Raw genomic sequence first — 12,614 nt, forward strand, 5'->3', positions numbered from 1 at the left:
TTATTATTATTATTATTATTTTAGGGGGAACTTCACGTTTCCAAGCTCTTCAACCACCCCAACATCGTGCCATACAAAGCAACTTTCATAGCTGACAATGAGCTGTGGGTAGTGACGTCTTTCATGGCCTATGGTAGGTGGAGAGGGAACACCTTTGATGTGAAATGAAATTGAAGAGGTGAAGTATCCCTGGGCTTTTTTTCCTGACCACTTAAGAGGTGTTTTGTTTCTTTTTAGGTTCTGCAAAAGATTTAATCTGTTCCCATTTTACGGATGGGATGAATGAACTGGCTATTGCATATATCCTCCGAGGAGTACTGAAAGCACTTGACTACATCCACCATATGGGCTACGTCCATAGGTATTGGACACAACAACAACAACAAAGAGCACTTTTCCATTTTCCTTCTGTTGGAAGTTCTCAGAAATGCTGCTCCTCATTACAGCAGAGTGGATAGTTCAAGAGATGTGGAATGCATGATCCATTTTTGTATTACTTTGCTGTCAGAGCAAGTCATTTTGATAGAGTTTAGTAAGATCAATGATACAATTTCCCATAAGTATCAAAGTCTCACTGTGGAGCAAACTTATCCCAAACACCCCTGTGTATCTAAAATGAGAACTGCAGCTCATGTTGACAGGCTGACTTGTTCAGATCCTATTGGTAGGCTCCAAATTGAGACCAACAGTGGTGTGGGGGGGATTTGCCCTGTTACTGTTGAAGGTCCTGGGTCCTGCATTTCTCTTTGCCCTGGAAACATTCTTTAGGAACCTGCAAAGCAGAATAGAGTCCTGAGAATGTTTGCAGAAGCGATTTTACGCAGCATTCACCATGGTCATTAGGAGTCTCAGGCTCCTGGTTGATCAAGTATTGTCCTGCACACTGAGCTGTCTGATAAAGCAGGCTTTTACCTTTTCTGTGGGTGCTCACTGTTTTACTTGCTATTTTTACTTGTTTTCAGGAGTGTTAAAGCCAGCCATATCCTGATCTCTGTAGACGGGAAGGTGTACCTCTCAGGCCTGCGAAGCAATCTAAGTATGATCAACCATGGGCAGCGACTCAAAGTTGTTCATGACTTTCCCAAATACAGCATCAAAGTCTTGCCTTGGCTCAGTCCTGAAGTCCTGCAGCAGGTGTGTTGAAAAAAAACCCAACCAAACCTGCTAGTTTTTAGTGATATGTGGTATCTCTATAGAGTTTCCTGAGTTTTTATGGCATGTTTGGGGGGTGAAGGCAGGGAGACATGACAGAACAGTAGGGTAACTTTTTCTCATTATGACCTCTAGCCTTTTTTTTATCCTTCTTCCCTTAAAACCAGTGACCCCTACCAAGGGGAAACCTGTACTCCTGTCAAAAGGGGCAATTGCTGAGAAGCCCATGTTACAACATTGTCTTTCCGTCTAGAAGAAGAAAAAAAAAGAAAAAGGAAGGGGAGAGGCTAGAGGAAACAGATTTGGGGCAGGTGCAGGGCAAGTGTGTAGAATTTGATCTGATCTATTTGACTAAATAGTTTTCTTGTAGATACCTCTACAGACTCTCCCATTAGCAGTGTGTTATAGTAGATGCCAGTTACCCTAAGGCAGATGCCATCCCTACTAGCTAGCTGATTTCAGTTCAATAAGTGTTACCCTTAACTGTGAGTTTTAACAAACAAAAAAACCACCACCACAATAAACCAGTTGTATTATTTCTGCTCTGATCATTTGGGTTTGTTGTGCATATCGAATCGTGGGTATTGCCCGTGCAATCACATGTAAGTCCGTCAGGCTGTAATTTTTCTTCTCCTTTTCATCTAGAATCTCCAAGGTTACGATGCAAAATCCGACATTTACAGCATAGGGATAACAGCCTGTGAGCTGGCAAACGGACACGTACCATTTAAAGACATGCCTTCTACTCAGGTAAGGTTTCAAAGCTGTTCCCTTCTCATCCTTCATCCTGGCACGTGGAACTGCTTTGCTGCACTGGGATGTGAAGATAAAGGGTTCTGCGTGTACCTGAATGGGGAATCTTAACTGTCCAGTCTGACTGTGTGTGGTGTTGCTTATGCCCCTTCTCTTCCAGATGCTCTTGGAGAAGCTGAATGGAACTGTTCCCTGCCTGCTAGACACCACCACAATTCCTGCCGATGAGCTGACTATGAAGACCTCCCGTTCAAGTGCTAATTACGGGATGGGCGAGAGCATGGCTCTTAGCAACGTGAGAGCAGCAAACGGAGAGCCGACCCTGCACCCTTATCTTCGGACCTTCTCCACCTACTTCCATAACTTTGTAGAGCAGTGCCTCCAGCGGAACCCTGATTTCAGGTAAAGCTGCTTTTCCCAGACCTGTACTATTCTGGGGCTCGTTAAACTGTGAGAGGCAGCAGAAGTTGTTATAAGTTTTCTTTAAGAAGCACAGCGGAGTGAGGATGTGCTCCATACTTTGAGAAGAGCAGGCCAGGTATGTAAAGCAGCATTAACACTTTGAGCACTTTTATAAGAGAGCCTGAAGAATTACTTTGCTGCCTTGTTTGAGGGGTAGAGTGGTGCTGCATGTCAGGAACATAAACTGAACAGCTTGAATTTCTGGTCCCTGGTTTCCATCACTGTCACTGTCTGCTGTTCAGCCAGCAGAGAAGAACGATGGGAAGTGATCAAGAACTCTGTTTTCCTCTGTAGCGAGCGTAGGGTCGTCTTTAGCCATGACAAACTTCTCCAGCATATCACACTGTTCAGCAACTTACCCTTGACCAAATGTTGGGGTGTGCAAGTAGGTAACTCGTGCAGAAGGTTGAACTGCTTGCATAAAACATCACATCAACATAATAAACACTGCTGCTGGTTACAGAAAGGGAGGTGGCCTGTAGCTGAGACACGAGAGGGGCAGAAGGACCCTGGGCTTGTCTTTATTCCACTATCCATTTTAAACACTGATGTGTTTTCTTGTGTGCTCACTTTATTCTAACTCCCTTCTACAGGCCAAGCGCAGGCGCTCTGCTTAATCATCCCTTTTTCAAGCAGGTAAGGAGCTAATTTCATCTGCAGATAAAGAACAGTGGCTTCTCTGTAGTTGTCTTGCTGTGTTGCTGAACCTGAGGGTGGGAATACAGAGTTGCTGAATTTTTTGTGATCTGAAAGGATGAAGTTAGTTTGGTGACTAACTGTAGTGCAGCTTGGTGATCCTCCCATTCTCCTGGGAAGTGACCAGAAGACCACATGCAAAGCACTTTCTTAGAATCATAAAGGTTGGAAAAGATCTCTAAGATCAAGTCCAGTCATGAACCCAACACCACTAGGCCCCCTAACCCATGTCCTGAAGTGCCATGTCTACCCATTTTTTGGACAGCTCCAGGGATGGGGACTCCACCACTTCCCTGAGGAACCCGTTCCAATGCTTGACCACTCTTTCAGTAAATAAATTGTTACCAATATCCCATCTAAACCTCCCCTGGTGCAACTTGAGGCCATTTCCTCTTGTCCTGTCCCTTGGGCCTTGGTTGAACAGACCCACCCCCACCTCTCTCCACCCTCCTCCAAGGGACTTGCACAGAGCCAGAAGGTCTCCCCTCAGCCTCCTTTGCTCCAGGCTCAACACCCCCAGTTCCCTCAGCCACAAGGGAACTCAGCACACTTGTGCTCCAGACCCTTCCCCAGCTCCGTTGCCCTTCTCTGGACACGCTCCAGCACCTCCATGTCCTTCTTGGAGTCAGGGGCCCAACACTGAACACAGCACTCGAGCTGCAGCCTCACCAGTGCCCAGTCCAGGGGGCACTGGTGTAACTGGTTACAAGTTGCAGTGTGAAAGCCCTGCACATCTCTCAGCGCAGGTGGGAGGATGAGACCGTGTTCTCTCTGCCCACAACCCCACGTTGTTGCTGTTTGATGGTGATGCCCACGCGTGGGGAAGCGTTTCAGCAGCCGAGTTCTCTCCTTTCTGTGCAGATCAAGCGCCGCGCTTCCGAAGCACTCCCGGAACTTCTGCGCCCTGTCACCCCCATCACCAATTTTGAAGGAACGCGGCCCCAGGATCCCAGTGGTATTTTTGGGCTGGTGTCAAACCTGGAGCAGCTGGATGTGGATGACTGGGAATTCTAGAAAAAACAGGGATTATACCTGGTTCTGGAGGAGGAGCTTTCTGGACATTGTAATTTATTGGTCCTGTTCACAAAAGATGATGAATGTTACACATAGAAGAGTTTACAGGTCCTTGGGAAGGAACTTTAACTGCCTGTTTAATTTAGAAGTAGCCTGGAAACAAATGGACAGAAAGCTGGAGAAGGATCAGCCCCAAGGAACTGTGGAATGTTCCAGATGGTGCAGTGCCCAGAGCCCCAGTTCTTGCAGCTGAGCACTGGTCAGTCACTCGAATGGGTTGAGTGAGTCTGTTTAGTCTCTTATGTTTCTCTACCAATCACTGGCTCGCTGGTTTCGCAGTTGAAGGCTGTGTGCCCCTGCCCTCTCTGGTCCTTTCTCTTTTAAAGGGTGCCCTAGAGTCTGGGGGAGGCAGACAGCTCTTAGTTTTGGGCATTCTCTTAGAGCTAGTCAGATTGCTGTTACAGTGTTGTCACAGGGTAAGCTTTGAGGGTGGGGGGGTGGAAAAAAGGGATGATGATGTTCTTTAAATTTAGTCACTGCTTTGTGATGGAAAATTGAAGATGGAAGACAACCCCATTCCATTCGAGGCACACTCACTGCTGCATCGGGCATTCCTCTACAGGACTGGATTCTCTTCTTCCAGTTCTCAAGAGAGATTTTGAAGAGATTTTTGATGCTGAACATGCTGAACTCCACATCAGACGGGGCATTCCAGCCTCTCCTCACCAAAGCCAGCGTGTGCGCCTGTGCAGTGTACCAGCTTTTTTTATTCCCCACAGCACACCTAGTTGAGCCTCCTGTTAGCTGGGCTGGTTTCACAGCATGTAACACTCACACCAGCTTCTTCTCAGTGACTTACCCTGGCACAGGGGAAAAGTTCATACTAAATCCTCACAGCTCCTCTTTGAACATCATGTACAGAATTAATCTTCAACCTTCCCTTACCCCTGCTGCTCTGGCTTTCCTGACTGACCCACAGGTAAGATCTTGCTTCTCCCCTGGATCCACGGCTGTGTGACTGCCCTGCTGCTCGGGCAGCTCCCCCCCATTCCATGGTATTTGGTTTTTGAAGGTGTATTTCAGGTTTGGTTTTTTTTTAGTTTGACCTTTCCAAGGTCTTTCTACTTTTCAATGAAGCACTGAGACCCCAGTCCTGGAGGTGTGGTTGATGGGAGTAGTGGTGCTGGCAACAGGTCCTGCTTGTGTTTATAAACTCTACTTGAACCCAGATAAAGTTTGTTACTCTAGTTTTTTGCCAAAACAAATAAAATATTTCTGAAGTTTGGGGTTTTTTTTGCAAGTCTGCTGTTTCTGCAAGTGAGGGAGTGGATCACAAATGATGATGCAGGCTGGCTGTGCACACTTACTCTCTTCTCCTTTCCTTACTTTCATAGAGCTCACCAGTTATTTGCAACTACCTTCACATTTCAGAAACAGCTGCAAACAACTGCTCTTGCTCTTTCCTGAAAGTTTCAGCAGAACATCACCTCCCAGAGCAGGGGTGATTGATTGTAAAATCAAGCTACAGCAGATAGGACAGACCCACTTCTCCTTCCTCCCTAGGATCAAGTTTGCATCAATTTAATTTTATTCTAGTAAGTAGATCTTAATTAATTTCCTGACTTGTTATGACGGCTGCAGCTTGCAGAAATCCTTATTCCTCTGCCACAAGCCTAGACAGGGACTGAAGGGGACAGGGACTTTCTTTAGAGCACTTTGAAGAACTTTAAAGAAAGAACTCTTTAAAGAAAGAACTTCTTAGGGACCTTATTCTTTAGTACCACTCACAGCTTAAAACCCTTGGGAACGAGTTAGTGACATACTGCTGCTGGGTTTGGAGGAGATATGGCTCCTCAGAGAAAAGGGATGATTCAAGAGGTGGTGCCCACTGAAGTTCTAAGACTCTCTTGAATTCTCCTAGGAACCAAGAGGCAGAGAGAAAACCCAGGAGGGAACACGCTGCGCTATAATAAATCACAAGAACTGCAGTGCTCCAGTGTGCTTTCCCCCGAGTTAGCATTCTTAGGGTGAAGCTAGTATTTCTCATCCCTCTCTATGCTTGCAGCTTGCTACGTGCTCAAAGATTATGGACTTCAATTAACTCAGAGACACTTTTACGCTTACGCAGCAGCAGGATCAGTGCAAGGTTAAGAGTGAAACAGCAGCACTTTGGTTAAAAACACTAAAAAAGTTCTGAAGCAACTGAATGCAGAGTGATCAACCCCTCATTCTTTCCCCAGGCACACCGCTGCACTCAGGCCATGCTGGGGTAACGTTGGGGTCCTGGTGGTAGCAGACAGCCCTACTCAGCCACAACTCCTGAGTCTGACCTTACCTGGTCTGTCCTGAGCCTCCACAGAGCAGCGAACAAGGAGCCTGGCACACTGAGTAGCTGCTGGTTGGATACACACGCGCTGGCTCCGGCTGCTGACCCCAAGGCAACTGCTCTGAGGGTTGGTTTTTTTCCTCCCATGAAAGCTTTATTCAGCTACATACAAAACAGTTCACTCTGCTACTGCAGATCCTCTCTATGGTCTGAATGCTGGTGCTCTTCATCCTCCTCTTCTTCCTCCCCTTTGTGTTTTTCCAATTTTGCCATGAGCTCTGAAAAACCAGGAATAAGCAGGATGAGCCTCCAGGTGCAGGGACTGTCCCACAGGTCTGGTAAACACCCATCTCCAGCTGCCAGAAGTGACCTGCCCACACACAGGCTCAGCTGGGAGCCACCACCATTCACCACGGCCAGGGCAGCAGATGTTACAGGCACAGAATCATCAGGGTGTTACTAACCTGCCAGCTACAGTGTCACCAGCTGCTCTCCCCTGACCCTCACCAGCAGCCACACTCCCCGAGTTCCCCACCCGAGTGGGCACAGACACTCATTTTACACCTACAGAGCCACCCAGGCCATGATCCAGTGTATCCTGGCACTCAAGGAAGCTCTGCTGGCAGCCAAGAGCTGTGAGCTCCAGTCCAACACCAAGAAGCCACCTCAGGAGCTGGTGCCTTCTCTGCTCCGGATGCTGCTGCTGAAACCCCTCAGACCCCGAGGTGCCCGTTACCTTTGGCCGGGTTGAAGACTCCGTTGGTTTGCTTGTCACAGACGTAGCAGCGCTGGGATTTGCGATAGTGTTGGAGGGCACAGCTCTCACAGAAGTAGTGCCTACACCTGTACGGAGACACAGATGCCACCACAAGTCACCAGACAGATACAATCACTGCATCCAGGAGTCAGAAATTACTGACTGCTGGTCCCTGGGGGATGCAGAAGTGATCGGCACGCAGAGCTTCCTCTGCAGCACTGTCCCCAGGAAAGGTGGTTCAGTGTCGCTTCACTGAGGTGGAGCGATGGCACAGAGCCACCAGGGAGCTCGTCCAGACAGCAGGTACCCAGTACAACAGCAGCAGCATAGGAGACCACATATGAGGTCCACACTGCCCCAAACATACTCCTCATCCTTGCCCCAAGCTCTTGGCTTCTCCATGCTTCTCTGCTCACGCAATGCAGCATCCATTCCACGTCCAGGAGGAATGAAGGCATGGAAACAAAATCTCAAGGTGAAGGGGAAAGATAATGTAATGATGTAAATGTGGAAATCAAAAAGGTGCTTGGACAACAAAGGCTTGAGATCCCTTCCAAGGAGATGCTCCAGATGCAGTGATAAGACTCCCTGGTTCTCAGAGACTTTCCCCACCCACCAGACAGGGCAGACAAGAAGCAGGTCCCACCCACCAGCCTGTGGCCAGTGTTTGTATTTGTCAGGACACAGAATGATTAGTGGACTGGACCGACAGCAGACACTCAGCTCTCTGTGCCAAAACAACCACTTACTTGGTGACCACCGGATTCTTGAAGGAACTTCTGCAGATGAAGCATTTGAAAGGCATATCCTCCTCATCGCTGCTCACTTCATAGTTTTCCTCATCTACAGGAGAGAAAGTTAAACCAGACGAGAGGAAGAGCAGAGGCAGCCAGACCAACCCACGCGTGGGCCATGAAATATTAAATGTGGAGAGAGCACAGCAGGTGGGATTGAATCTCAGCTGGAAACAAGGGAGCTCTGGCATCTGGGTGCTGCTGATGTCAGTAATGCGTGTGGGGCTAAGATATAATTAAGTCTAATGAGCCAGTGTGCTCGTTGCTCATCTCACAAGAGCAAATTCTCTTCTACCTCACCCACTCGCTGCTCTAACAACACATCCTCCAGCCCCCTCCTATTTTTCAGATTTTCTTCCAAACCAGCTGCCACCAAACTCTTTGGCTCCAACCGAACAGCGAACACTCTCTTCCCCCCAGCTGCACAGCAGTTCACAAGCAACACTCACGAGCCTTGGGCTGCAGCTACAGACTGTGAGTGAGAAATAATGATGTGGCACAGCAGGAGAAGTGTCCCACCTCCTGGGCAGTGGCAGGGCAGGAGATGGTTACATCTCCCCAGCTTCACACAGCTCGCTGCCGGGACCCATACAACAGCAGTGCGCTCCTTTTAGAGACCCAGAGGAGATAATTCTCTCTGGTGGCACTCAGTGGGTATCTGAAAGCAGCAGATTTGCTCAGCACTGTCAGTGGTTACTGGCCTTAAGGTTATCCTGCAGCAGGGAGTTCCACAGCTTTGGAATAAAGAGTCCTTCATGTCTAATATTAATTCAACCCATGGCCCATGCAGCTGGAGTCAGCAAAGGACCCGTTTCACTCTTAGTGATCCAGTGAAGCCACGTTCACTGTAGGGGATGGTAAGAGGCAGGACCTGGTGGCCTCGTGCACCATTAGCTCAGGGAGAGGGAGAGCAGAGGGTTGGTGCCGTACCGTTGACTCCGTACCGGCCTTCATCCAGTTCCCGTTCGATCTGCCAGCCGTGTTTGTAGTCTGAGCGGTCGTGGAGGAATTTGCAGCTGTCTGAGCAGCACAAAGAGAGGAGTTAACACTCTGCCCCACACAGGCGAGCTCTTAACTGGACACCTCATTCAGGGGCAGCCTGAGCTTTGCCCAGCAGCAGGTGAGACCTGATTGCTTCCCCACCCACACCTGCCTGGAGCAGGCACAGGATTCCTCTCAGGGCTGACAGGCCCCAGTGACAGCTCCAGCGTTTACACACTTGGGAAGTGGGACAAGGGACAGGAAATCCCATCCCTCACACAGCCTCAGCAGCCAGAATATCTGTGGGAATGGGGGTCACTGGAACAGCCCAGGGGACAGAGAATCCCAGACTGGTTTGGGTGGGAAGGGACCTTAAAGCTCATCCAGTCCCAACCCCCCTGCCAGCAGCAGGGACACCTTCCACTAGACCAGGTTGCTCAAAGCCTCATCCAGCCTGGCCTTCAACACTTCCAGGGAGGAGCAGCCACAGCTTCTCTGGCCAACCTGGGACACTGTCTCACCACCCTCACACCAAAGAATTTCTTCCTCACATCTCATCTCCATCTCCCCTCTGCCACTTTCAAGCCATCACCCCTTGTTCTGTCACTCCCTGCCCTTGGCCAAAGTCCCTCCCCAGCCTTCCTGTAGGTCTCCTCCCAGGACTCAATGATTAGAGACCATAAGCTTTCAGAAGGGCTGGCACAAATGACAAGAACGTTATATGAATCAACTCTGCAACAGCATCACACACCAGCTCTGCAAACAAGCGCCTGTGAATCACTAAGTGAGGGGATCATGAGCTGGACTGGATCCCTTTGCAGACCTGGTGCAGCACGTGTTCAGTTGCAGGTAACATCTACTCACCTCCAAAGCCACAGAACCCAGTTTCTTTGTAGTCCTTGCAGATGTCAGGCTGGTAGTCCCACCGCACTGTGGCCCTCAAGTGCTCCGGAGCACGGATGGGTCCTTTTCTGAAAGGGTGGGAGAAGGCTCAGGCGGCTGCGCAGCTGCGGTGAAGGCCCCTGGGGGTCTGGTCAGAACCAGACACCAGACTCGTTAGACAGAAAGGAGCTGACAGGAACAGCAAATTCAAGCCCCAAACAGGTGCCTTTGGGGATGGTGCCTGAGCTCCTCTGTGGTCCGAGTCCTCTGAGGCTCATCCCGACCTACCTGACCATTCCTGAAGAGGCGTTTCCCATCGATGTGTCTTTGGGCTTCACATACTTCTGGTAGTTGTTAATACCACGGTAAATTTTATCATCTTCCTTTCCTCTCAGCTCCTAGGAAAGCAAAAGGAAAGATGATCAAGGATCAGGAAAGCTTCATGGCACAGATTAGCTTTCACCTCTCTGACACCAGTCTCCCTTCCCTGCTTTCCTTAATACCAAGATGCCAATAAAGGCAGAAAATTCCCCTATTTGCAAGGGTTAAACTCTTGGCTTCTCAAATTTCCAGGGACGAAGACACTCAAAACTCTTCCTGGTGTGCAGAAGGGGAGCAGTAAAGCATATGTTCTCCTGCTGTGGATCACTCGGTCTTACAGAGCAAGGCTGACTCACCTCCTGGATTTTCTGGCTCCGCTCGAAGATGGCCTGGGCATCTTTCTCCTTCTCTGTGTCCAGTTCATACACGGCTGTGGCTCCCATATCTTCTGGGCCAACAGGTTTCTGAAAAGCAAGAACTTGTGACAACAGCGAAGAGAAAACCTGTACAAGACAGAGAGCTCCTTGGCTACCTGAAGGACTGGTCCCAGAGCGAGCACTGGACGTTGCCTGCTTTACCTTCCACCAGCTTCTACCGTCCCTTAGCACCTGCTGGGAGATTCCCCCACGGGCCGGATCCAGCCTCGTGTGTGCAGGAAACACTTGTTCTTATTTTACTCCTTCATGCTCAGGCTCAGCTTAGCTGGAAGCTGAACTCAGGTTTCACGTCCAACACTCGAATCGATCATGACACCATCCCACCCACAGGCAGGATGTTGGTCTGAACTGCTGACCCAGCTGTGGGCGGCTCACACGCAGTTTTAATAGTGATCTGGTTTAGATTCCTCTTCAATGGACTCAATAGACACCTGTGCCTGGGTTTTATCAGAACTTCAGGAACAGCTGCACAGAAACCAAAGAATAATTACAGCCAGCCTTAATTAAAACCAAATTAACTAAGGTGCCGAAAGCTTCTGAAGCCCCAAGGCTTTCACGGAATCACAGAATCGTGGAGTGGTTTGGGTTGGAAAGGACCTTAAAGCTCATCCAGTCCCAACCCCCCTGCCATCAGCAGGGACACCTTCCACTAGACCAGGTTGCTCAAAGCCTCATCCAACCTGGCCTTCAACACTTCCAGGGAGGAGCAGCCACAGCGTCTCTGGCCAACCTGGGACACTGTCTCACCACCCTCACCCCAAAGAATTAATTCCTCACATCTCATCTCCATCTCCCCTGTGCCAGTTTCAAGCCATCACCCCTTGTTCTGTCACTACCTTCCTTTGACAAAGTCCCTCCCCAGCTTTCTTGTAGCCCCTTCAGGTACTGGAAGACCACTGTAAGATCTCCTCCAAGCCTTCTCTTCTCCAGGCTGTCACCTCCTCCTGTTCCTTTCCCATCCTCCTATAGAAAGGAGGGCTGACAACATGCTGCCCACCCTGGCAGCAGTCAGAGCAGTGAATAATTACAGTCCGAGGTTATATTCATATTAATCTCTAATGTGACAAGGAGACCCAGCTCTGACCCTGCAGCTCTCACTGGGGACCGTGAGGCATCGTTCCCATTTTATACAGAGGCACAGACAACAAGGAAAGAGGTCTGGAGAGGAACATAAGTCGGTATCCACTCTTAATCCCAACTATATCCTGCCCAGACTTGCACTAATGAGCAAAATTTCACTGGATCAAGAGGAAAGAGAAAAATCCAGTGGGAAGAACAATGTGAGCTGTGCCCAAACCTTCCCTACTGACTTCTCCCCACTCCAGATGTTAACAGGACACCCCACCCATCAATCCCAACGACCTTTCTCTGCAGCTCTTACCCCATCACCAGTCACAAGCATGAAGATACGAGCACCTCCTAAGTCACCTTCAATTCTTTGTGAAGGAAAATGTTGTAAAACTGAAAACACGAACCCAACAGGAGGCAAACGCGATTCGAGTGCTCCCTCTCCCGAAAATTTTGTGCGATGTTGGGCAAGTTCAGTGGCATCTTGAGGTTTTAATTCCCACCTCTAAGAGGTAAAGGCCAACCTCAGACAGCCTCCTGAGGATGCAGGGGGTATCAGGAGAACAAACCTCGCACAAGGGGCTTGTCAAGAGGGGACAGGGAGTTGCATCTCTAGATGAAAAAGAAGGGATGGCTGATCCCACATTTGCTGAGGCAAATACTCACTATCAAGTGTGGGCTCAGCCAGTCCCACCTGACCTCACACCCCAGAACCTCTTGCCCAGTCCTTACCGCCGACCTTGTTGATTTGTAAGTGACTCCGATGTCCTTTGCTGGACCCTCATCGTCGCTGCTGCTCGGCGTGTATGCGGGCCTCTCCTTTGTGCTCCTCCTGGTCTGAGGGGCAAGAAGACAGCGAGTATGAAGGATGGAAGGTTCCAACACTGAGGAGCCTGAGCCTGGCAGGCCACTGGAGATGCACCTAGGATGGAGCAGTGCCCTGCTGTGGCTTCCTTACCTTCTGGATCATG

General features: G+C 49.4%; 2 protein-coding genes across 2 annotated transcripts; one reads left to right on the forward strand and one right to left on the reverse strand.

Moving 5' to 3' along the window:
* Positions 1 to 24: 24 nt before the first annotated feature.
* Positions 25 to 4,147, forward strand: STRADA (STE20 related adaptor alpha; the record flags this gene model as incomplete). The annotated part of the gene is made up of 7 exons (XM_010167255.2): positions 25 to 133; positions 238 to 361; positions 963 to 1,134; positions 1,798 to 1,902; positions 2,066 to 2,307; positions 2,961 to 3,003; positions 3,925 to 4,147. Coding segments are annotated over 7 exons (948 nt in total), but the record flags the coding sequence as incomplete, so codon positions are not given.
* Positions 4,148 to 6,545: 2,398 nt separating this feature from the next.
* LOC104519184 (E3 ubiquitin-protein ligase RNF113A) lies at positions 6,546 to 12,608 on the reverse strand. The gene is made up of 9 exons (XM_010167256.1): positions 12,602 to 12,608; positions 12,376 to 12,480; positions 10,495 to 10,602; positions 10,106 to 10,215; positions 9,800 to 9,906; positions 8,885 to 8,974; positions 7,910 to 8,003; positions 7,140 to 7,246; positions 6,546 to 6,681 (listed from the first exon to the last, which is right to left on the reverse strand). Exons 3-9 carry the CDS (start codon positions 10,579 to 10,581, stop codon positions 6,590 to 6,592), a joined length of 687 nt encoding a protein of 228 aa, XP_010165558.1. The 5' UTR covers positions 10,582 to 10,602; positions 12,376 to 12,480; positions 12,602 to 12,608; the 3' UTR covers positions 6,546 to 6,589.
* Between the last annotated feature and the right edge of the window lie 6 nt (positions 12,609 to 12,614).

This window comes from Antrostomus carolinensis, unplaced genomic scaffold (genome assembly GCF_000700745.2).
Source record: "Antrostomus carolinensis isolate BGI_N321 unplaced genomic scaffold, ASM70074v2 scaffold23284, whole genome shotgun sequence".
In the NCBI taxonomy this organism is placed as follows: Eukaryota; Metazoa; Chordata; class Aves; order Caprimulgiformes; family Caprimulgidae; genus Antrostomus; species Antrostomus carolinensis.

Coding starts and splice junctions, on each gene's coding strand:
- LOC104519184 (XM_010167256.1), bottom strand. CDS start 10,581: ATGGGAGCCACAGCCGTGTATGAACTGGACACAGAGAAGGAGAAAGAT. Junction 9,907..10,105: donor GCCTCTTCAGGAATGGTCAG/GTAGGTCGGGAT, acceptor CCACCCTTTCAG/AAAAGGACCCATCCGTGCTC. Junction 6,682..7,139: donor AGTCTTCAACCCGGCCAAAG/GTAACGGGCACC, acceptor CTGGTTTTTCAG/AGCTCATGGCAAAATTGGAA.